Below are 26,678 nucleotides of genomic sequence, written 5' to 3'. Positions count from 1 at the left end.
TTTGCACCTGGCAAAGCCTTGGTCATCACATCAGCTGGGTTAACATCTGTTCCAACCCACTTGACCACCACTTCCTTAGAAGTCACCACATCTCTGATCCAAAACATCTTCACATTGATGTGTTTGGTTCTCTCATGAAAAACACTGTTCTTTGACAACTGAACAGCACCTTCATTATCACAATTCACCTCCACACTATCCAACCTGATTCCCAGATCAGCAACCATACCCTTTAACCATAAAGATTCTTTTACCCCTTCTGTTAAAGATATAAATTCAGCCTCAGTTGTGGATAGTGCCACAACATGCTGAACTGAGACTTCCAGCTCACCACATTCCCCATGACTGAAAACACATAACCAGTTATTGATCTGCCATTATCTTTGTCTTTTGCATAATCTGAATCAACATAACCACTGACCATGTTCTCCTTCTCAGCATGATTTTCAAACTTTAAACCAAGTTTCTTTGTACCTGCCAAATACCTGAGAATCCACTTCACTGCTGCCCAATGATTTTTACCAGGATTTGCCATGTATCTGCTTACCACACTAACAGCATTTGCAATAACAGGTATTGTGCAGACCATGAGATACATCAGACTCCCAACAGTGTTTGCATATGGAACTTTGCTCATGTACTCTTCCTCTTCATCTGTTTGAGGACAATCTTTCTTTGACAAATTAAAATGAGCTGCAAGAGGAGTTGTAACAGGTTTACACTATCCCATTCCATAATTCTTCAACACTTTCTCAATATAAGAAGATTGAGACAGTGTTAACACCTTTTCTGCCCTGTTTCTGTGGATTTCCATACCAAGTATCTTCCTGCTTTCCCCAAATCCTTCATTTCAAACTCTCTCATTAACAATTGTTTGGTTTCTTCTATTTGGCTTTTGCTTTCACAAGCTATTAGCATATCATCAACATACAAGAGCAAATAGACAAATTTACCTCTGTCATACTCCCTATGATACACACAACTGTCATATGGACTTCTGTTGAAACCACTGCCCACTATGTATTCATCAAATCTTTTGTACCACTGTCTGGGAGACTGCTTCAGTCCATACAAGGACCTCTTTAGTAAACATGCCTTATCTTCTTGGCCTTTGACCTCATACCCCTTTGGTTGTGTCATATAGATCTTCTCCTCCAAATTACCATGCAAAAATGCAGTTTTCACATCCATTTGTTCCAATTCCAGATCTAATGATGCAACCAAGAACAAGATAACTCTAATTGAGACATGTTTGACTACAGGAGAAAAGATCTCATTGTAATCAACACCTGCCTTTTGAGTAAATCCCTTAGCCACCAGTCTTGCTTTGTATCTTGGACCTTCTCCTGGTTTGACACCTTCTTTAATTTTGTAGATCCACTTGCAAGACACCAACTTCTGGTCTTTAGGCTTGTTTACCAACTCCCACGTACTATTCTTGTACAGAGAATCCATCTCTTCATCCATTGCTTTATACTACTTTTGATTATCTTCTGAATTAACAGCTTCTTCAAAAGTTAGCGGTTCATAGATGCTTTCATTCTCTGCTGCTACAAAAGCAACTGCAGAAATATCTTCTTGATCTCTGTACCGTGGTTTCACAACTCTCCTTTTTGACCTGTCTCTCACCAAAATGTAATCCTCCAAATTTGGTACACTTTTGACTTGTCTCATCCTGACTTGAACCAGGACTTCCACTTTGACTTGTTTCACCCTGAGTTGCACCAGACCTTTCAACATTCACCTTTGGTTTGTTTAACACTGGATCCACCTCAAACTGAAGATCATTTTTCTTGGATACACTTTTATTCATTGTCTCCATAACATCTTTGTACATGACATTCTCCCTGCACTGAACATTTCTGCTCACTATCACCTTTGGATTTTGCAACCTCCAAAGCCTGTATCCCTTTACACCTTCAATATATCACAACATTACACACTTTTGAGATATTGGATCCAACTTATCATCACTCACATGAGAATACACCAAAGACCCAAAAACTTTTAAATCTTCATACTCAGGTTTAGTACCAGACCACATTTCCATAGGTGTCTTCATCTGTATTGCTGATGAAGGACATCTATTGATCAAATAAGCTGCAGTGGATACAGCTTCACCCCAGAACTTCGTTGGCATTCCTGAGGTTGTTAACATACATCTCACCCTTTCTAATAAAGTTCTGTTCATTCTTTCAGCCAAACCATTCTGTTGTGGAGTACCAGGAATGGTTAAGTGTCTGGCTATACCATTTTCTTTGCAAAATTTATCAAACTCATGATTACAAAACTCCAGCCCATTATTTGTTCTGAGTTTCTTCACTTTCTTCTCAGTTTGATTCTCCACCAATACTTTCCATTCTTGAAATTTCTTGAAAGTATCACTCTTGTGTTTAAGCACATAAACCCACACTCTTCTTGAGTAATCATCTATGATGGACAAGAAGTATCTCCCACCCCCCAAAGTTTCGGTTCTTGCTGTCCCCCACAGATCAGAGTGAACATAATCTAAGACTCCCTTAGAAATATGCTTTCCCTTACTAAACTTAACTCTTTTCTGTTTGCCCAAAACACAGCTTTCACAAAAGCTTATATCACAGTTCTTTAGATCACCAAGAACTTGTTGTTTGGATAACTCAATCAGGCCTTGTTGACTTATATGACCAAATGTAACGCCCTGTGTTTTGCACTTTCTATTTATAGCTTGTCTTACTCGTGTTGCTAATTTTGGAAGCTTTGTATCATTGTACTCGTTCCTTCTAGTACTCGTTGTAAACTCGAGATTTTGATCATGAATGAAAACTTGCATTTCCTTGTTACATACTATACATACACCATAATACGATTAATCATGAGATCATTTGATACTTCTTTGTGATACTTACAAACATATGTTGAACTTGTAAATATGTGACATATACTTGTTACTTACAAACATGTTACATACTTGTACATTACACTTTTTGCCTAGTTAAATCATGTTTTATTTCATATTTCACCTTGTTACAAGTTAGGGGAAACATTGTTGCATATTATTACACAACTTAACTAATAAAATTACTCATTATAATGTTTTAAAAAAATAAAAAACTAAAGAAACATGGCAGCCCAAATTCAGCAAAATTCAGCCCCATATAGTTGGGTTTTGTGGGCTAGTTTCAAGGTGTAACCCCTTCTAAACACTTCCAAAGCCCAACCCATTGAAACCCTAATCCTTCCCCCTATAAATACCACTTATAACCAGCCTCCCTACCACTTTTGCAACACTAAAAACTCTCAAAACATCCTCCAAACCGTAGCTGAAAGCAAAGGTTCGAGTAGATTGACACCCCTTCACGAAAATGAGCATAACTCACTCAATTCTTATCCGATTCACTCGATTCTTTTTCCTACTTGCTTGTATAATCATGGGGTTCGATTCCTAGACTTCTCCTTGGAGAAATCAGACCTGGAAATGCCCCGAAATAGTCCATAAACTTTCTGTTTGTTTTTATGTTCATCAAAAACTTGTTTAAATCTATGCAACTTGTGTCCAACACATCTCATACCTATGTCCTAATGCTTACAACTTATCCCATGGTTGGTTAAGCTTAAAAACAAGGTTGAGACATCTAAATCAGAGGTTAAAACCTCATAAACTTTCTGTTTTTAATTAGGGTTTTACCCACAAGTAATGTTCAAGTGTGAAACTTGTTGAATGTGTGATGGTTGGATTAGCTTGGGCTATCCTTCATAAGAATCCACTCATTACTTGATGTTTTGCTATAGATTAGTTGTTGTTAATACCTTGATACTTGTATGTTCATGACCCTCCTTGTTGTTTATAACAACAAGTGTAGTGGTGAACAATAGAGGTGCCTAAATGGAAGCTTGTTCTTCCTACCTCATGTATGTATTCTATGACACAAAGAGGTACCTAAATGGAGACATTAATCTCCTACCTCATGCTTGAATCATAAGACTTGTAAACTATATAATATCTAAGTTATTCTATATGTATACATCTAAGTAACTAAGACTTGATGATGACTTAATAGTTATTTGTTAAGTGGACGTTACATCATCTATGACCATGCCCTTGTTACGACTCTAATGGATCTTAGAATCCATGAAATCATACCAACTCTTTTGAGTTTCAATAGTGTCAAGAACAAGAGTTATGCGTACAAGATGATTATTTTCACCTATGTTACTTTCTATATATTAAAAACTCCGAATCTATAATCTTCCGTTATACGCCAAACTCACACACCTACGTTTCCTTGTGTAGAAGGACAAGGTGCTCCGAACTAATTCATCTACAAACTTGCTCTCGGAATTTCAAGTCACCACTTGTAAACCGTGAGTATACTCGTATTTCCCCCTTTTTACTTTTACCACTTTTGGGGTGTAACATGTTTACCTATTAACTTACACATGAACACTTTGTTAAACACATGAACGTTCCTATAACATGCTTGTATACGTGATAACTTGATACTTTAAACTTGGGTTATTCTTATGTGTTGAACTTATCATTAACTTCGTACGAGCCAAACCTTGACATATGTAGCGCTATAGGATTAACGACCCGCCCGTAAACTTGAGGTTATGTCTTGAGCATATTGCGTTTTCTTGGTTTGATATGTTAGACACATGCCATATTTAAGGTTTATCTTGAATCATATGCTTGCCATGAGGAATTGATCACACTTTTTAACTTATGCTATGTACGTACCAAACTTGTATACTCGCCTTTGCTTTTGCATTGAATTGTATTTTTAAACATGTTACAGGTTGATGATGATGAAATGAAAACGGATAGCAAAGATGCCTAAATACTCACTTAGACGTTTAGGTTTAAAGTGTTGTATCAATTTTGTTTATGTTATGTTGAACAATGTTGTTATTTGCTTTTCTTGTAATGTTTTGACATTTATTTTGGAAATGAAATTTGGATTATTAAATTATTGTCACAAATAGCGTTATGATGTCTCGAGCAATCTTCACACTTCGTCTCATCCCGATGTTTCCGCCATTGGTTGGGGTGTGACACCAAATCTCTTATGCCACTTCAGGGCTTCATCATCACCTTCTTCACTTGCCACAGCAGCCACTCCATCAACAACTTTACAATCCAACATGTAGATGTTGTTCTTGATTCTAGTACCACTGAGCACCACCATAGACCCTTTTATGACTCTGGCCTTCCCTTCTCTAAGACTAACATGATATCCCATTTTCTCTAAAGTACCAAGAGATAATAAACTTCTCTTAAGATCAGGAATGTACCTCACATCTTTGAGATCAAATGTGATGCCAGATTCTGTCTTCACTGTGACTGTACCAATGCCAAGAATCTGACAAGGCCTATCATCTCCAAGCTTTACAGACCCCATGTCCACCATCTTCAATTCTTTGAAGGCTTCTTTCAGAGGTGTCACATGGAATGAACACCCTGAATCCATTACTCATTTTTCTTGATTACATTCACTTGTGACCACAAGAACATCAGCACTGTCATAACCTCCTTCCGACTGATCATCAGAATCTACATGACTACTTTGCCCCTTTGAGTAATTACTACTTTGCCCTCTTGAATAACTGTCTTCACCTTTTCTATTCTTGAATTCTGGACAGTCTTTCTTGAAGTGCTTCTCTGAATTACAAACAAAACATCTCCTCTTGAATCTTGACTTGGATTTTGACCTGGAATTTCTGCTGCCACTGCTGTAATTCCTTTGATCTGACCTTCCTCTCACAAACAAACCATCTCCACCTTCTTCTTTAGAATCTGACCTCTTCTTCAATTCTTTTGAATTCAAAGCAGACAACACATCTTCCATAGATAGAGAATCTCTACCATACATCAATGTATCCACAAAGTGTTCATATGATGATGGTAAAGAAGTGAGAAATATTATGACCGATCTTCATCATCCAACACCACCTCTATATTTTCAAGATCCAAGATCAACTTGTTGAATTCATCTGTATGATCTTCAAGACTCTTCCCAGATGACATGTGAAACGTATACAACCTCTTCTTCAAATACAACCGATTTGCCAAAGATTTTGTCATATACAATGACTCCAACTTTGCCCAAATCCCTGCAGCAGACGTCTCCTTTGATACTTCACGAAGAACTCGATCACCAAGACTCAATATGATTGCACTATGAGCCTTCTCGAGCATATCCTTCTTCTCTTTATCAGTTAAGCCTTCAGGAAGTTTATCTTCTCCTTTCAACGCATCTACCACACCATTATGAACTAGAAGAGCCCTCATCTTCACACGCCATTGACTGAAATCATTCCTCCCATCAAATTTCTCCAATTCAAACTTCGTTGACACCATCTTTGATCTCTGATTGCGGAATTGAACGTCAATTTCTTCTAATCGAGCCACCAATGGCTCTGATACCACTTGTTAGAAAAACAACCCATAAATTGACCCAGAGAATTGAATCAACGATTAACGATTGAATCTTATTGAATATGAAAGCGAATTACAAGAAAGAAATTACAAAGAAATTGAAAGTAATGAACTATCTACACACTACTACAAACCCCTACTTATACTAAACGCTCAAAATTCAGTTACAACTATCCGTTGTAAGAATTTCCACAAACACCCCCTGAACTTACAAGAATGTAAGTATCAGACCTTGTATCTAAACAACTGCTCTCCAATACCTCAATCACTGGTCTACTCCTCAACAGCATTTCAAACTACTGATTCGCTATCTACTGCTTATTTCAACAGCAGCTGTTTTACCATCATTAGTTGTTACTCTCAGCTGTTAATCACCATCAGTGTTTGATCACAAGCAGTGCTTAGAGTTCCATCAGCTGTTTGTCTTGTTTAGTCTCAAACAGTGGTTTGCTTATTTAATCAGAACTCATCAGTAGTTATAACTGAAATGTTACTTTTCTCAACAGGGTATAATCGGGTTTGGGTATAGGGTATAACTGGTTCAGGGTATAAATTGGGCACGACTTTGGGTTTCGGGTATTGAGTTCAAAATGTATACCTTATCCATAGTTTCATACCCTACGGGTAGGGTCGGGTTTGGTTACGAGTATAAAATGCCCGGGTACAAAAATAACTGATTTCGGGTTTTTTTCTCGGGTCCGGTTCTGGTTAGGTTTTTTTTTGTGCATCTTTACTCCATACCGGTTTCACCAAGAGCTGATGAAGGCCTAGACAAGTTTGCAACTAGTTCGGTTTGTGGGCCGAAACTGATCATCTTTGAATAGAGGTGCACAAAAAAGCTGGACCTGGTAAAAAGAAAATCAGAATCAGTTTTTTAATACCTGGGTATTCTATACCCGAAACTGAGCCTACTTGTAAGGTATAAATAGTGTATGCATTTTGATCTCAATACCTGGAACCGGAACCGATCATATATAAAACCGGAACCGAAACCGATCATACTCGATTAATACCCGAAACCGGACAAAAATCAGAACTGAAACCGATTATACTCGGCTATACCCAATACATGATTCTAATATCTATATTTTAAATTTACTATAGTGTATTGATTTTAGTTTTTTAGTTTTTTATTATACAATGCACAATAATAATGATAATAATAATAATAATAATAATAATAATAATAATAATAATAATAATAATAATAATAATAATAATAATAGATGAGAAAATAGGGTAATAAAAACGCAATAAAGTAATAAAAAACATGAAAATAAAAAAACTCAGAGATAGGGTATATAAAAAGTCTAAAATATAGTATTTTAATACCCGGTTTCTTAAGAAACGAAACTAAACCCTACCTGAAAGCAAACTCATATGGTATGGTTTTTGGTCAGATAATCAGAACCAGAACCAAACCAGTTAGAGCAATAACGGGTTCTAACCCTTAAAACAAACAAGAAACAAAAACTGATTTCATAACCATAACCAAGTTACTAAAAAGCATTAAAAGTAGCCGGTTTATGCAGTCTGAACTCTTCACAAGTTGGCTAATGGGCCGACGTTTAAAGAAATCCAGCCCAGTCTCACACGAAACCCTAATCCCCGTTCCTTTATATTCCCAGCCACCATCTCCATTAGTCATTGTGCTACATTACAATCATCCTCTCATTTATTTGTATCGTCTGAATATGTTTTTTAATTTTTAGTTTTGTGATTTTGAGTTACAATGAAAGAAGCAAGGATAGTGTGTATCGGCTTAGTGTTAAATTGGTGCACTTTGCTCGAAAGATTTTCTTGCAATAAATAAGTGGACGGTGGGCAGTTGTGTTCCATTTTTTTCTATTGGAATCTTCAACAATCATCTTCCCTATATCTTTTTATTATTTACCATTTTATTATTTATTATAAACTTACTAATTTATTCATCTTTTTTTTTTTTTTTTGCTAATCGATTGTGCTTATGATTGATGATGCACCGCTGTGATGGATGATGCACCTTTCTTCTGTTTATCTATAAAAAGTAGATAAATGAGACTCGTTTTGAAACCCAAATCTGTAGATTATCATTAAATATATTTCATTGATTGGAATAAAAAATGAATCGAACCAACATGAACAAGGTCTTGTTCGTCTTTGTTCGTTAAGGAAATAATGTGTTCATGAACAGATACTAAACAAGAGTTTCTGTTTGTGTTTGTTCATTAAGGATATGAACATGTTCACGAACGGTTCATAAACGCCAACAACCACAAATGGAACTTGAAGTGAATAATAAGGAACTAAATGGAACTTGATGTGTTCATCGATTTGAATAATGAATAAGTAAAGAAGAACAATGTAAAAACAAGGTAGGAATAAGTCCTATTTTAATTGTTAGGGTAATAGATTAAATGATATAAATGTACAAAATCTTTCATTAACAACATAAACAAACGAAAATGAATGATCGTAAATGAGTGAACATTCACGAACACAATCGAACGAACGGTAGTTTTGTTCATGTTCGTTCAGAAATTTCATGTTCAAGTTCGTTCATCTATTAAGTGAACGAACGTAAACGAACTTCTCGTTAAACGGTTCAAGAACTGTTCGCTGAACGTTCGGTTCATTTACAGCTCTAAATAAAATATTTCATTGATTTAAAAAAATTAAACAGATAAACATCTAAAAACATCAATAATAACACATTACCCAACATACCAACAACATTAACTAATTAATCGAAAGAAAATTTAGAGATTTTTGGATGAGAGTAACTCATTTTATTTTCATTCATTATGAAACCATCAATTGCATTTAAAAGGCTTACAAAACTAAGAAAACTAACAAGGCATGTAACCGACAAAACATACTAAGCTATTAAGGCTATTCGGTGTGGAGTATGGTAGTACTTAAACGATGCTCTGTCATGTGGACGTTACGTAAGCGGGGTGTAAGGATCGACCTATATAATATATATATATATGAACTCATGCAGGCCCGACCTTGGGTATGGGCGAGGTGGGCGACAACCCCAAAACCCAAACTCTCGAAAGGCCCATAAATTATATTTTCATAAAATATATTTTATTTAGTTGTGTGAGCGATAACTTTTTAGCATATCACTCATCATGAATTGCTCTAAGACTAGAAGGTATGGGGGCCGGCTTGGCCCGGCTTGGCCCGGCGCCGGACCCCCACACCGCCCCCCTGGCCCGGCAAGCATCACAACCGGCAACCACAAGCCGGGTGTGCCGCCCCAAATCTCAAAAATTCAACCGTTGAGTAACGGCTAGATTATTAAAAAAAAAAAAAAATTCAATTTCCTTTTAAATAAATACCATAATCCCAATCCATTTTTATACCATTTTCTCTCATTCTACTCCCATTCTTCTCCATTTCTCATCCTTTTTTATAAAAATACTCTATATTTTTTATACCATTCTCTACCAAACATGAATCCATTCAACCCAAACAACCCCAACCCAAACAACCCCAACCCAAATAATCCCAATCCGAACCAACCTAATTTTTTTTCGAGTCCCGCTTACACTCCGACTATGGATCCTTCGTGGGGGACTTCGCAATTTCCGTTTTCGGGTTTCCAACAAGTTCAACAAACACCCAACGCCTTCTCACAAATGTCTCAACTTCAACAAGTTCAACAATATCAAGCGCTCCAACAATTCATGCAACGCAACACGTTTGAACAACTCCAATCGCAATCGCAACCCCCGGTTCAACTTGAAGATGATGATGAAGAAGTCGTCCCCGAATCACCACCGCAAGAGCTCACGCGAAAAAAAAACAAGGGGAAGGGAAAGAAGGTTGTTGAACCCGAAACCGCGGAAAAACCGAAACCAAGGGGGAGACCTTGGACGAAAGTAGAAGAGGAGGCGCTAGCTATGGCGTATGTTAAGGCTTCTACTTGCCCGATAGTCGGTATAATTTTTTTTATTTTTATTTTCGGTTTCTATTTTTTTATTTTTATTTTCGGTTTCTATTTTTTTATTTTTATTTTCGGTTTCTATTTTTTTATTTTTATTTTCGGTTTCTATTTTTTTACTAATGCACTATTTTTTTAAAATTTAGGAAACAACCAATCGGGTACTAGTTTTTGGAGGAAGACAACGGAGAGGTTTAACGCGATTATGGAGCATGGTCCGGCTCGTGATGTCGAATCCGTCTCGGCCAAGTGGCGAAAAATGATCAAGGTCGTCAACGCCTTTAATCAAATTTATAACCAAATTTACCTTAATCCTCCAAGCGGGAGTAACGAGGCGGACATTCTTAACCTTGCTATCGCCAAGTGGGACTCTGAAAATTCAACGCCTTTCCCGCACTTCCGAGCATGGAAAGTTGTAAGTAAAGAACAAAAATGGAAGCCGATTCCAAATGAGGTCGCAACGGCCAAACGCACTAAAACTTCCGAGTCCGGAAGTTATAGTGCGGGAGGCTCCACCGCTCGATGTCAAATCGACATAAACGACGACCCGGAAGATGACGAGGATGTCTTGCCCGTTCACGAGTCGGAACGTCCCCCCGGGAGGGACAAAGCAAAAAAAGAAGCGGCCGGAAAGCGAAAAGTGGCCGGCTCGAGTGGAGGTGGCGGCTCGAGTGGAGGTAGGGGCGAAAAGGCATCGTCAAAAATGGACGACTTGATAAGCGAATTCCGTTCGTTCAAACAGTTCGCGGCCGAAAAGTATTCTCACAAGAAAAACGTGTCGTCCGACTATGCTCGAGCGGAAGATTTTAGGATTATGCGATTGGATCTCGACTCGGTTCCGGAGGATGAACGCGAGGTTTATCGGAGGATGAAAGAAGAGGTGAAAAAAAATGGACGTCGTAGGTTTTAGGAAACGTAATTTTTTTATTTTTTATATTCGGTTTCTTTTTTTTTTAGGAAATGTAATTGTTTTTATTTTTTTATTTTCGGTTTCTTTTTTTTAGGGAATGTAATTTTTTTTATGTTATGAAATGAAATTATTTATGTTGTTTTATGTTGTGTTTTTTAAATTTTATAAAGTTTATTAACTTGGTTATTAAATTAAACAATAAAAAATATGTGGTGGGCCCCATCCTCCATCCCCTCCATCTTCATTTTGGCTCATCCCATGCTAGCCGCCTACGTGGCGCCTACGTAGAGGCTCATCCCGTGGGGATGAGCCAAACCATACCTTCTAGTCTAAGTAAATGGAACTTAATTGTGGACTTTTCTTTAATCGACAGTCAACGGGCCTTTAATTTGTTGAATGATGATATTTATTTTATTTTTTTATTTTTTTTAAATGGCTAAACTTGAATGATGATATTTGGGGCGTGAAATTTCTTGAGTCCCAACAACGTGGGATTCACCTGGGATTCACCTAATGTTTCACATGACAAAAAATTAAACGTGCTAATTATAAATTGCGTGTAATCTAGTTTTATATATATAAAAATTTACCATTATTGAAAGTTGAGTAACATGAGACGATATATAACCTCATGCTAATCAGTTTGTGTGTTTAAATGGAAGTGAGTATTGAATATGAACTATGATCACATATAAGCCAAATTTTAGTTTACTATTCAATCTTGATTGATTAATCATCACTCATAAAACACACAATTTACATAGCTTATAAAAAGAAAACATGGCTTATTTACTATATATATTTATACTTTAGTGTTCATGTCACGTTTTTTTTAAACTTTTAACAACATAAATCATAATCGAATTTCACATATATCAACTTTATTTTTTTACTTGTCTGATTTCCTTTAAAAATATAGTAACTTGTCATTTTCGTCAATGACGTTTGGTCATTTTTGCGACTTTTATTCAAAGGTTTGTTTTTCCGCATCTGGGTCCTTATGATTTCAAAATCTTGTCATTTTCGTTCATAAGGGCCAAACCTCAAGGGACGAAAGTCGCAATAAATTGCTCAACCTTAGGGACGAAAATGGCAAGATTATGAACCACGAGGAGGTAGATGTGAGAAAACAAACATTTGGATGAAAGTAGCAAAAGTCGCTAAACCTCATTAGAAATAAACTCAAAAAAATAACACCTGACTCGCTCTATAGTTTAAATAAAACTAGTATTAAGCACCCCCGCGTTGCGGCGGTGTCATCAACACTGAATTTGCGACGTGTTAATGCAAATAACTTAGACCGAAACGTAAAACATAAAAAAGAATAACTAAGTTGTGACAACCCGAAACTTAGAACCTTTCGTTGTGTCTTGATGTAACTTGCTTGAAACACTTTGCGACTAATTAACTTGATATAAGTGAACCTTATGTGATTATGTGTGTGCTTGTATATATATATATGTATATGGACCGAGACAACAAGAACCCGACTCGAGACCATGTGGTCTCGAGTGAACAGTAACCGGTTGGGCCGTGTACCTCACACCGAAACCCATTAGGGTGCACCTCCTTAGCTCACTAGTATATAACCTTGGTGGATAGCCAACTTTGCCATTCTTTGGGCAACACACATACTCCTCTACACACACACACTCTCCTACTTTCTCTCACAAACACACTCCCTCATTCTCGGATTTGGACTCTTGGATCGGCTCACACACACACCCGGTTGGAAGCTTCATACACACCTTTGAAACCCATCAACCGGTTAGTGTTTCTTGATGTTTATTGTTAATGTTAGTGATTCTTTTTGTGTTTTGTGTTGGGTTGATGATTATGATAGTATGTTTGCTTGCTAAGTTTACACATGAGAAATGATTGTTTATCTATGATAAGGATGTTTGCTTGATAGAAAATAGCTACTTGTTGTCAAATGATGATATTATGTGATGATAGAAATCGGCTTGATATGGGTTTAAATCCGAATGGCTTGGTTATGTTTAGGAGGTTTGTATTCATGAAATCGGATTAACAAATGGATGATGAATCTTTTAAACATGTTGTTACATTGCTTGAATATGCTAGTATAAATTTTATTGATGAACTATTTGAATACATGAAGAACAACATGAACATGATATGAATATTTGAAGAACATGATGAATATATGAAGAACTAGTTGAATGTGCTATGAAGGTGCTTTGAATATTTGAAATCTGATTTGTTTGATCCATTTTGAGTAATTGTTAGACAACAAAACATGTTTAAGTGGATAGTACACATTAGGGTGCATGGAATTGAAATTCTATTGGATAGTACAACTGTGCAGAATCAGTAACTGCTGGGGAGTCGAGACCCCTGGTTTCGACTCGAGACCATAGCATGACAAGCCGAGACCGCATGATTGCGACCCCCGTTGCGAGTCGAGAACTCCTAGTCTCGACTCGAGACCACACATGATCAGCACAAACAACATGACTCGAGACCATGCCTGCGAGTCCGGTTGCGACTCGAGACCAATACGTGCATGACTCGAGACCTCCTCCGATTTGCGACTCGAGACCTGGTGAGATTCACTCGAGACCGCACAGTCTCGACTCGAGACCACGCTTATTGGACTTGCATAGTTACGGGCCTAAGTTAGTGGGCCGGGCTTATGGGCTATATGTGCTACTGTTAATTGAGTATGTTGTGCACTGTTGTTGAACTGCCATGATAAACATGTATGCCCTGATCGTTACATGCGTATGAATACGTGTAGTTATACGTGCAATACTTGAATACAACCTGACTTGAATGGTATCTATGTTAGGACATAGTTGACCACTTGCAGCTTGATTGACTTTCTGTGTATCTGACGAGCAAACCAAGGTGAGTTCACACCCTCTACAAAGCATGGGATTCCCTGGGTTGGGAATGGGGTTAAGGAACGCGGATTCCTCGTCCTCCTTGGGTAGGACAGCAATGGTTCAGGAATGTGATTCCTCGTCCAGACGGACAGACAACTCATACTAGACCAAAACTCTATCACGAAGTCCCTCCTTTTATATCGACTTAATCGCCGGGCCAATGGCGAGCGGGTCATTAGTTAGATAGCGCTATTTAGGTCTGACAAACCTCACACCGTGCCGCAGAGGACGGGCGTGAACTAATGGATCTGGGGCACGTCAATGATGATAGACATTGACAGTTTTCAGGGCACATAAACATGACTACAGTCAGCAGTCGATATGGTAACGAGTCTAGTGTATACATGGGGTAGCCCCCACGGCCGAAATGCCAGATAACTAACACGGGGTAGCCCCCACGGCTGGAATGCCAGAGTAACCGGGAATAAACAAGTCACGTTTTCAACTATGGGGTAACCCCCACGGCAGGATGCCAGATAAAGGAAACTGTTTTCGAAACAACTTAAAACGAACACCCAACCGTGAACTCACTCAACTAGTTGTTGACTCGTTACTACATGCTTTGCAGGACCATAGGTACTCAGCTGGAGCTTGCATGGAGGAGAGTCGTTGTGGGACAGGGATTGCTGCGTGCCCTGTTAAACTTGAAAACAATTGAACTTATGTTTTAACTTTAAGACTTATGCTTCCGCTTACAACTTAAACTTTGTTTTGTCTGAACACCAATCGTATTGGTTAGACTTTTATAACTATTTATATGCTTGTTCAGTATGATTGGTGGCTGGATCCTGGTCAGTCACTCCTCCAAGCGGTAGTACTCCGCAGGTGGATTTTGGGGGTGTGACAGATTGGTATCAGAGCCATTGGTTATAGTGAACTAGGTTTTAATAAAGGAGAAACGTTTTTGTTAAAACCAGACTATAACCGGTATAGTACTCAACGGTCCACAACGACGCTTCACTCCACATGCAAGGCTCGACATCCTAGGTGATATGATATGTGTATATTGCCTACTTGTTAGTTACATAGTACATTGCCCATGGTATGCTTGATTTGTATAACTACTGTTGCTTGAACACGTGCGTGCTTACTCTATCCTACCATCGTACTTTCGCGAACCTCTCTCACTCGTGTTACTCTTGATATGAAGAATCATGTCTGGACGCGTTAACATGACACAAGCCCAGTTGACGGCTCTGATCAACGAACGAGTTGCCGTAGCGCTTGCAGCTGCATACGCAGGAGGTCAACATGCTCAGCCTCCCGTGTGCACTTTTAAGACCTTTATGGACTGCTGACCCACTACTTTTAGCGGAACTGAAGGAGCAGTAGGTCTCCTCCACTGGTTTGAGAAACTAGAATATGTCTTCGAAATGTGTGAATGCCCTGAAGCGCGCAGGGTGAAGTATGCTACCGGTACTCTCGAGGGTTTAGCCCTCACATGGTGGAACGCTCAAGTTCAAATGCTGGGGTTGGTCGCTGCCAATGCCACCCCATGGGAAACTTTCAAGGAAATGATCAGGGAGGAATACTGCAGTCGCGATGACATCCATAAGTTGGAAGACGAGTTCTACAACCTCAAGATGACGGGGTCAGAGATTGAGGCGTATACTAAGAGATCGCATGAGCTTGCCTTATTGTGTCCTACTATGGTGGACCCTCCCTATAAGCGAATTGAACTCTATCTCAAGGGCTTGGTGCCAGAGATCCAAAGTCATGTGACTTCAGCAAACCTGGCCACTATCCAACAGGTTGTTCAGTTGGCTCACCGTCTTACTGATCAGGCGGTGGAGCAGAACAAGTTACCAAAGCGCATAGGTGCTGCAACTACTTCGGGTACCTCTAGTGATAACAAACGGAAATGGGATGGAACTTCAAGCAAGGGTTCAACTTCTGTGCAATCTCAGTCTCAGCAGAGGAAGACTGACGATCACAAGAGCCCCAGTCAGCAGTCGTCTGGTGGTCAAAGTCATGGTGGGTACAAGGGGAATCACCCCAAATGCAATCGCTGCAACCTACACCACAGTGGTCCATGCACCAGAGGCAACTGTCATCGGTGCAACAAGCCTGGTCATGTTGCAAAGGATTGCAGGAGCTTATACCCCGCCAATCAGAATCCTCAGCAACCTCAACAGAATCAGCGGCAGCAACAGGGTAACAACAAAGGGTGCTTTCAGTGTGGAGCTGAAGGCCATTTCAAGAAAGATTGTCCCCAACTGAACCAGAACAACAACAACAACAATCAGGGGAATGGTAACAATGGGAACCACAACAACAACAATGGTGCCAGGGGGCGAGTGTTCGTGATTGGCCAAGGTGAAGCAAGGAATGACCCCAACGTGGTGACGGGTAAGTTCTTTCTCGACGACTTTTATGTTACAGTTTTATTTGATTCGGGTGCCGATACTAGCTATGTGTCACTAGAAGTTAGTCAAATGCTTAAGCGTGTCCCAACACCCCTGAGCAACAAGCACACTGTAGAGCTGGCTAATGGTAAGAGTTTGGAGGCCTCGCACGTAGTCAAAGGTTGCAAACTTATTCTCGCTGACCAGACCTTCTCTATCGACCTTATTCCCATCGTCTTGGGTAGTTTTGACGTTGTCATTGGGATGGATTGGTTATCCCAACACCGAGCAGAAATTCTTTGCAACGAGAAGATCGTTCGTATTCCTGGTTCCAGTAGTGAACCTCTCATGATTCGTGGCGACAAGAGAAGTGCTGTTGAGAACATCATCTCTCTCCTTAAGGCCCAGAAGTACTTACGAAAGGGCCACACTGCGGTTTTGGCTCTAGTTACTGACACCTCGGAGAAAGAGAAGAAGATAGAAGATTTTCCAGTTGTACGTGACTATCCTGAGGTATTCCCTAAGGAATTACCTGGTCTTCCACCCCATCGCCAAGTCGAGTTTCAGATTGAACTAGCTCCTGGAGCTGCGCCTATAGCTCGTGCACCTTATCGTTTAGCTCCATCAGAGTTGGAAGAACTCTCTACGCAACTACAAGAACTCTTGGATAAGGGTTTTATTCGTCCTAGCTCATCGCCCTGGGGAGCTCCAGTACTATTTGTGAAAAAGAAGGACGGTACCTTCAGAATGTGTATCGACTATCGTGAACTCAACAAGGTGACTGTGAAGAACCGTTATCCTCTACCACGCATTGACGACTTGTTCGACCAGTTGCAGGGGTCGAGCTATTATTCAAAGATCGATCTGAGATCGGGATATCACCAGCTGAGAGTTCGAGAAGAGGATGTCTCTAAGACAGCCTTTAGGACTCGTTATGGGCACTATGAGTTTTTGGTCGTGCCGTTTGGGCTGACAAACGCACCCGCAGTTTTTATGGACTTGATGAACCGAGTGTGCAAGCCTTATCTGGACAAATTCGTTATAGTCTTCATCGACGACATCCTGATCTATTCTAAGAGTCAGGAGGAACACGAGCAGCATCTACGACTTATTCTGGAACTCCTTCGAACCGAACAGCTTTACGCAAAGTTCTCGAAATGCGACTTCTGGCTTCGTGAGGTCCATTTCCTAGGCCACGTGGTAAACAAGGATGGGATTCACGTTGATCCATCCAAGGTAGACTCTATTAAGAACTGGCCTGCACCTCGCACACCAAAGGAAATTTGCCAATTCTTGGGATTGGCAGGTTACTACAGGAGATTCATTAAGGATTTTTCTAAGATCGCGTAGCCTCTCACCTCGCTAACGCAGAAAGGCGTTGTTTATCGCTGGGGAAATGCACAAGAGTTAGCTTTTCAGCATCTAAAGGATAGACTTTGTAGTGCACCTATCCTTTCACTGCCAGAGGGCACAGACGATTTTGTGGTTTACTGTGATGCATCAATTCAAGGTCTTGGTTGTGTGTTGATGCAACGGGATAAAGTCATAGCCTACGCCTCACGCCAACTCAAAGTTCACGAGAAGAACTACACTACACACGATTTAGAGCTGGGAGCTGTTGTTTTCGCACTTAAGTTATGGCGACATTACCTGTACGGAACCAAGTGCGCCATCTACACCGACCACAGGAGCCTAGAGCACATATTCAAACAGAAGGAACTGAATATGCGGCAACGACGATGGGTCAAACTACTGAATGACTACGAGTGCTCCATCAGGTATCACCCGGGCAAGGCCAATGTTGTGGCTGACGCCCTCAGTCGAAAGGACACTGCGCCTAAGCGCGTGAGAGCTTTACAACTCACTATACATTCTAGTCTCCCTTCTCAAATACGAGCTGCTCAGATAGAAGCACTGAAACCGGAAAACGTCAGGGCTGAAGCCCTACGCGGGTCAAGACAACGCTTAGAACAGAAGGAAGACGGTGCTTACTACGTAACAGGACGCATTTGGGTCCCACTCTATGGCAACCTACGAGAGCTTGTGATGGATGAAGCACACAAATCTCGCTACTCGGTACACCCTGGTTCGGATAAGATGTACCACGATATTAAAACTACGTATTGGTGGCCTAGCATGAAGGCCCACATAGCAACCTACGTCAGCAAGTGTTTGACTTGTGCGCGAGTCAAGACAGAATATCAGAAACCCTCAGGCCTACTCCAACAACCAGAGATACCACAATGGAAATGGGAGCAAATTTCCATGGATTTCGTTACTGGCCTACCTAGATCTCAGCGCGGAAATGATACTATTTGGGTGATCGTGGATCGACTCACGAAATCCGCACACTTCTTGGCGATTAAGGAAACGGATAAATTCTCCACTCTAGCGGAGATATACCTCAAGGAAGTTGTTTCGAGGCACGGGGTGCCCACCTCCATCATCTCTGATCGAGATGCACGTTTTACTTCGGAACTATGGCAAGCAATGCACAAGTCTTTTGGCTCACGTTTAGATATGAGCACAGCGTATCACCCACAGACGGACGGGCAGTCCGAGCGCACTATTCAGACCTTAGAAGACATGCTTCGTGCATGTGTGATCGACTTTGGCAACAGCTGGGAAAAGCATCTGCCACTTGTGGAATTCTCGTACAATAACAGCTACCACACCAGCATTAAAGCTGCTCCGTTTGAGGCATTGTACGGACGTAAATGCCGGTCACCTCTTTGTTGGACAAAGGTGGGGGATAGTCAAACCACTGGTCCGGAACATGTAGTGGACACTACTGAGCGGATTGCTCAAATACGACAACGCATGGCGGCCGTTCGAGACCGTCAGAAAGCCTACGCCGATAAGGGCAGGAAACCACTTGAGCTCCAGGTTGGGGAGCGGGTACTACTCAAAGTTTCACCCTGGAAGGGTGTGGTTCGTTTTGGTAAACGAGGCAAACTTAACCCACGATACGTTGGACCTTTTGAAATCATTGAGAAAATAGGCAAGGTGGCCTACAGACTAAACTTACCAGCGGAACTCGGTGCAGTTCACAACGTTTTTCACGTGTCGAATCCGAAGAAGTGTCTGTCAGATGAGACCCACGTAGTTCCTCTGAAGGAACTCACTGTCGACGAGCAGTTACGGTTCGTCGAGGAACCAGTTGAAATCACGGACCAGGATGTTAAGGTCCTCAAGAGCACTAGAATACCTCTCGTTCGAGTTCGTTGGAACTCACGTCGCGGCCCAGAGTTCACCTGGGAGCGCGAGGATCGGATGAAACAAAAGTATCCCCAACTGTTTGCAAACAGTACAACCACTACTGAGGCTGAAGCTACGGAATTTCGGGACGAAATTCCAGATCAACGGGGGGAGGATGTGACACCCCAGGAAAACCGGGAAAACCATACAACTTAACTAGCTTCCTCAGTGAGTGCCACCAAATTTCGGGACGAAATTTCTTTCAACTTGGGGATGATGTGACAACCCGAAACTTAGAACCTTTCGTTGTGTCTTGATGTAACTTGCTTGAAACACTTTGCGACTAATTAACTTGATATAAGTGAACCTTATGTGATTATGTGTGTGCTTGTATATATATATGTATATATGGACCGAGACAACAAGAACCCAACTCGAGACCATGTGGTCTCGAGTGAACAGTAACCGGTTGGGCCGGTTGGGCCGTGTACCTCACACCGAAACCCATTAGGGTGCACCTCCTTAGCTCACTAGTATATAACCTTGGTGGATAGCCAACTTTGCCATTCTTTGGGCAACACACATACTCCTCTACACACACACACTCTCCTACTTTCTCTCACAAACACACTCCCTCATTCTCAGATTTGGACTCTTGGATCGGCTCACACACACACCCGGTTGGAAGCTTCATACACACCTTTGAAACCCATCAACCGGTTAGTGTTTCTTGATGTTTATTGTTAATGTTAGTGATTCTTGTTGTGTTTTGTGTTGGGTTGATGATTATGATAGTATGTTTGCTTGCTAAGTTTACACATGAGAAATGATTGTTTATCTATGATAAGGATGTTTGCTTGATAGAAAATAGCTACTTGTTGTCAAATGATGATATTATGTGATGATAGAAATCGGCTTGATATGGGTTTAAATCCGAATGGCTTGGTTATGTTTAGGAGGTTTGTATTCATGAAATCGGATTAACAAATGGATGATGAATCTTTTAAACATGTTGTTACATTGCTTGAATATGCTAGTATAAATTTTATTGATGAACTATTTGAATACATGAAGAACAACATGAACATGATATGAATATTTGAAGAACATGATGAATATATGAAGAACTAGTTGAATCTGCTATGAAGGTGCTTTGAATATTTAAAATCTGATTTGTTTGATCCATTTTGAGTAATTATTAGACAACAAAACATGTTTAAGTGGATAGTACACATTAGGGTGCATGGAATTGAAATTATATTGGATAGTACAACTGTGCAGAATCAGCAACTGCTGGGGAGTCGAGACCCCTGGTTTCGACTCGAGACCATAGCATGACAAGCCGAGACCGCATGATTGCGACCCCCGTTGCGAGTCGAGAACTCCTAGTCTCGACTCGAGACCACACATGATCAGCACAAACAGCATGACTCGAGACCATGCCTGCGAGTCCGGTTGCGACTCGAGACCAATACGTGCATGACTCGAGACCTCCTCCGATTTGCGACTCGAGACCTGGTGAGATACACTCGAGACCGCACAGTCTCGACTAGAGACCGCACAGTCTCGACTCGAGACCGCACTTATTGGACTTGCATAGTTACGGGCCTAAGTTAGTGGGCCGGGCTTATGGGCTATATGTGCTACTGTTAATTGAGTATGTTGTGCACTGTTGTTGAACTGCCATGATAAACATGTATGCCCTGATCGTTACATGCGTATGAATACGTGTAGTTATACGTGCAATACTTGAATACAACCTGACTTGAATGGTATCTATGTTAGGACATAGTTGACCACTTGCAACTTGATTGACTTTCTGTGTATCTGCCGAGCAAACCAAGGTGAGTTCACACCCTCTACAAAGCATGGGATTCCCTGGGTTGGGAATGGGGTTAAGGAACGCGGATTCCTCGTCCTCCTTGGGTAGGACAGCAATGGTTCAGGAATGTGATTCCTCGTCCAGACGGACAGACAACTCATACTAGACCAAAACTCTATCACGAAGTCCCTCCTTTTATATCGACTTAATCGCCGGGCCAACGGCGAGCGGGTCATTAGTTAGATAACGCTATTTAGGTCTGACAAACCTCACACCGTGCCGCAGAGGACGGGCGTGAACTAATGGATATGGGGCACGTCAATGATGATAGACATTGACAGTTTTCAGGGCACATAAACATGACTACAGTCAGCAGTCGATATGATAACGAGTCTAGTGTATACATGGGGTAGCCCCCACGGCCGAAATGCCAGATAACTAACACGGGGTAGCCCCCACGGCTGGAATGCCAGAGTAACCGGGAATAAAAAAGTCACGTTTTCAACTATGGGGTAACCCCCACGGCAGGATGCCAGATAAAGGAAACTGTTTTCGAAACAACTTAAAACGAACACCCAACCGTGAACTCACTCAACTAGTTGTTGACTCGTTACTACATGCTTTGCAGGACCATAGGTACTCAGCTGGAGCTTGCATGGAGGAGAGTCGTTGTGGGACAGGGATTGCTGCGTGCCATGTTAAACTTGAAAACAATTGAACTTATGTTTTAACTTTAAGACTTATGCTTCCGCTTACAACTTAAACTTTGTTTTGTCTGAACACCAATCGTATTGGTTAGACTTTTATAACTATTTATATGCTTGTTCAGTATGATTGGTGGCTGGATCCTGGTCAGTCACTCCTCCAAGCGGTAGTACTCCGCAGGTGGATTTTGGGGGTGTGACATAAGTTGACCTAGGACTCGTGCGTTGCAACGAACCTATCAAACTGGAAAAAATAGACAATGTAAAAATGTTGAACCGCACACACGTTGCGCCGTGTTAACTCGCATAATTTAAAACGAAACGTAAAACGAAAAAATTGCGTTAGATAGAAAATATAAGGGGACCAAAGTTAAAAGTAAAAAAACTGTGAGTTTAATTACGAAAGACGAAACTTTTGGGTTAAAAGTAAAAAAATCAAACAGGTTTGGGTTAAAAGTGAAAAATCAAGTTTTTTTTTTTTTTTTTTTTTTTTTTTTTGAAAATCCCTCTAAGCATTGAATACACCCACTCGATGCATACAATTGTTGAAAATTTATAGTATAGAAATAATGTATAGGGTACAAATGTATGAACCAAATAGAGATATTTTAAAGATATCTCTTATTTTTTTTAATAGCGACTGTCAAGATACCACTCATTGGGCGGTTGAGATTGGGCAACCACAAACACAACTGTGAGGCCGACCCCGGATAGGAATCCACTGGGTTTCTCCACGGAGGGGCATAAAACCGGCTTACAGAACTTCTCCATGTCTCCACCGGAAAACATACCGTCGACTGCCACTTGACAGAGGTTGTGTCGCCACAAGAGCCGAGACTCTCTGACATGATGCATGGTGGGAAAAAAACCCGTGTTGGCTCGGATTCGAACTTGCGACCTCCAAGGAGGTAGGGGTGCAAACGAGCCGAGCCGAGGCCGAGCTCGACCAGGCTCGAGCCCGAGCTCGTTTAACATACGAAAGCTCGAGCTCGGCTCGAAGGTAATTTTTCAAGCTCGAGCTCGGCTTGGGCTCGGCTCGTTTAGTATTTATTAATTAATTTATATTAATTATAATTATTATTATAATACATATAATTAAGTTATTTTTTATATTTATATAAATGGTAATTATTATTATACAAATATATGTTTAATATATTAATAAAAAATATATAAACAGAAAGCTCGTTTAGGCTCGCGAGCCGGCTCGAGTTTGTTTTTTAGGCTCGAGCTCGAGCTCGTTTAAGCTCGGCTCGTTCAAACTTTTTTCCAAGCCAAGTTCGAGTAGCTCGCGAGTAGTTCGGCTTGTTTGCACCCTACAAGAAGACCTAGTTCTTATCTTCATTGCTTTTGTCACTTCATCAAATAGTCAGGACTAATGATATCTCTTCTCTTATAATAATAAAGACACATACAAGTGGAGTGCGAGACAGAACAACCATGCATTCTTCTCCTTTGTTAGTTGTATTTTTATACACGTTTTATAACAATGTTTTAAAAACCGGTTTTTAAGTCATATTGAATTGGGCTTAGAAATAGTTTAACTGGTTGTACCGGGAGGTTCAACCGAGTTAACGATATAACCCTATAATTCCATAAAAATATAACTTCAACTCAAAAAATAATCAAAAACTACATTATTCCATATTCACAAATTAATTTTCTAACAATGCTTTTTTTAAATAAAAGTCTACAATAGGTTTATGGTATTGGAATGTGGAGTGCATCATGTTTCTATGATCTCTTAAACGATAAAATTCACTATCGTCGCCAATTTAAACTCAAAATTTTAACATGGGATTAAACCAGTAGGCCGGTATGAACCGGTATTATCAGACATATATCGGGGGTTCGAAGACTATATCGGAACCCTATTTATACCGTGCTCAACCGTACCGGAACAATAAACGATAGCTGGTTCATCCGGTATTACCAGCTTGTTTGAACCGGTATTTAAAACATTGCTTTATATGTTTTAAACTATATTTTCACCACATATCATGCATTTACTGTATCCATATCTCATTATTTTGTGGGACAAACTCTACTTTAGATCGTTTTTATTGTTTTCGTAAGCGCAAGACAATTGTTAAGGATTGCAATGGGCATTGAAAAGCCTAGAAGTACTCATAATGATATGATAAGATCAAAACCACCATTTGAGACTCGATGGTCAAAACACGATTAAACAGATCATACTAAATATTTGGTCTTCTCCCCAAAAGACAAAAACCTCTACCACGTAGCCGCAGCCGAAATCAAATCATGGTTTATAATTAATTAGATTTAGATATATATAATGGGTGGAGATATGATAGGAAGTTTATTTCGCTAGGAAGCATAGGAAGCAATCATAACCGTCCAATTGCACAATCTACGGTCTAGATCAAAATCAAATTAAAAACTGTCATTTAAACATGCTCTCCGGGCTTTCAAGGGTATTATTGTCAAATTCCAAAATAACCGCCGTTGAATATACACATAAACGCTTCAAAAAAAGTGCATTGCGTTTTACACTTCCATTGAACGATCACACACATACAGAAATTTGAGAAAATCATACTCCATTGAAGTTCATGGCGTCGTCGAGAGATAATTTGAAGGTTTACCTTCGAGTTACTGAAAAGAAATCCGTCTCTGAAAACCCTAAATCATCAAAGAAGCCAAAAATATCATCAGCTGAAGAGAACATAGATCAACAAGTAAATATTAGCCGAAAATCAACAATGAAACAACAAAGTAGTAGAAAACACAAAGAGATTTCAGACAATGGTAATTTTATGTATTTTTACTTTTTAACTGAATTCAAGTTACGTTTTATGAAGTGCTGTAAGGTCTAAAACTTAAAAAGACACTAACGAACTTGCATTTGACAAAATAGTAAACGGGTCGAATAATTCAATAAGTAAATTTTTGCATTTAATTTCACATTAACCAACTATATAGTCATGAACAAGTTTTAAACCCCAAACATTTCACAAAATATAACCAAGTTCTTGACTACAAGTTCAACATCTAACTACTTCCGGGTTAACTTACATACAAAAGACCCGTTTTTAACGAAAGAAAACATTTAACAAAAGTTTAGACCATGACTAGAGACTTCGCGGAAGCGTACATCACAAGTGTGTTCGGTCCAACCATGCCATCCATCAAGTAGCTTTACCTACATACAACCAACCAAATAGACATTTCAATTAGATAATTCATACAACCTCTAGTTATTAGTCGAACTACAATATACTCTTTTTCAACCGTCATTCGAACATGAACTCCTCAACTTAGCACAACATCCTTTCTTGCTTATTCGACCCATATCCATATCATGTATAGACTTACATCAAGCTCATTACAATTATGCAACTTTGACAAAAGAATAATGACGTATCACATTATTACATACTAATATTATTTTGTAAGTAAAGAACTTACCTTTGTCGTTGCTAGCTTGTATCCCGGCACGGCTTGAACTTTCTTCCTTAACTCCTAGAATCAAAAATCATTTTCTTTAATCTTAGGCCATTCTTTTCATTCCGTTCTTAACACAATCAAGCGAACAACTAAAGTTTGCAATTTCTAATAATTTAACATAGTAATAACACATGATAATTTCATTCAAGCATTTCAACAAACACTTGGCGCGCATACCATTTTTAAAGCATAAAGTACAAGTATCATTTGCACAACTTCAACCAAATCATATCAAGACCAACAAGAACATCAATTTAACTCGAATCCCATAAATCATGCCATTTAAATCAGTTCCAACTAGCAAGTTCTCATTATAACATCATCATACATAATCCGTGTACTAATTTTACTCAAGAATTTCACATTGTACCTCATAACACCCTTACCCTAAATGGGTTTTCACTTCTACTGTTAATCTAGTCGAATTCAAGCATTCATTATGGTCTAATTGATGTTCTTAGTTCATCATCCTACTAATTTCATACTAACTCATGAATTTCTCAAGACCCATAACATACAAGATCATCCAAAATATGAAATTCTACTTACCTAGTGCTTTAGCATGCTTGGATGATTAAGAAATCAAGGACATGCATGAGTATTAGCCAAGATTAGAGCTTCAATTGCTGAATTTGGGATGATGAAAAAGGGTTCCCTTTGTCTTTCTTGGCTCCTGGTCGACACACACACACTGTTATGTGTGTGATTGTGTTTTAATTCTAATTTATCATTTCCACTTTCTATTCATGTCACATTTGCCCCTTCAAGATTCAGTTTTTATCATTTATGGCAATTCCCTTTCTTATAGTTAAACCTTACTTATATACTGGCCAAGTTCATAATTCTTAAATATTACCCTAATGTAAATATTCCTACTCATAACCTAGTTTACAACGTAAATACAATCATATTAAAAATGTATGTGTTATAACTTGTAGCATATCATATTAACATGTAAATGAGCATAATTACT

At 39.7% G+C, this 26,678-nt stretch overlaps 1 protein-coding gene, 1 long non-coding RNA gene and 1 other non-coding gene across 3 annotated transcripts; 2 read left to right on the top strand and 1 right to left on the bottom strand.

Annotated features, from left to right (window-relative positions):
* Positions 1-8,153: 8,153 nt before the first annotated feature.
* Positions 8,154-8,296, top strand: LOC118490063. Its single transcript, XR_004888069.1, has one exon. It is a non-coding gene; the product is annotated as a small nucleolar RNA snoR135 (small nucleolar RNA).
* Positions 8,297-9,191: 895 nt separating this feature from the next.
* On the top strand, positions 9,192-11,326 carry LOC110909134 (glutathione S-transferase T3-like). Its single transcript, XM_022154146.2, has 2 exons — positions 9,192-10,342; positions 10,493-11,326. Exons 1-2 carry the CDS (start codon positions 9,856-9,858, stop codon positions 11,254-11,256), a joined length of 1,251 nt encoding a protein of 416 aa, XP_022009838.1. The 5' UTR covers positions 9,192-9,855; the 3' UTR covers positions 11,257-11,326.
* A 13,825-nt stretch (positions 11,327-25,151) lies between these two features.
* On the bottom strand, positions 25,152-26,385 carry LOC110901742. Its single transcript, XR_002570999.2, has 3 exons — positions 26,255-26,385; positions 25,667-25,720; positions 25,152-25,400 (listed from the first exon to the last, which is right to left on the bottom strand). It is a non-coding gene; the product is annotated as an uncharacterized LOC110901742 (long non-coding RNA).
* Positions 26,386-26,678: the final 293 nt, after the last annotated feature.

Source organism: Helianthus annuus, chromosome 2, assembly GCF_002127325.2.
Source record: "Helianthus annuus cultivar XRQ/B chromosome 2, HanXRQr2.0-SUNRISE, whole genome shotgun sequence".
In the NCBI taxonomy this organism is placed as follows: Eukaryota; Viridiplantae; Streptophyta; class Magnoliopsida; order Asterales; family Asteraceae; genus Helianthus; species Helianthus annuus.
The sequence above is the reverse complement of the archived record's forward strand: the minus strand, read 5'-3'. Positions and strand labels throughout refer to the sequence as shown.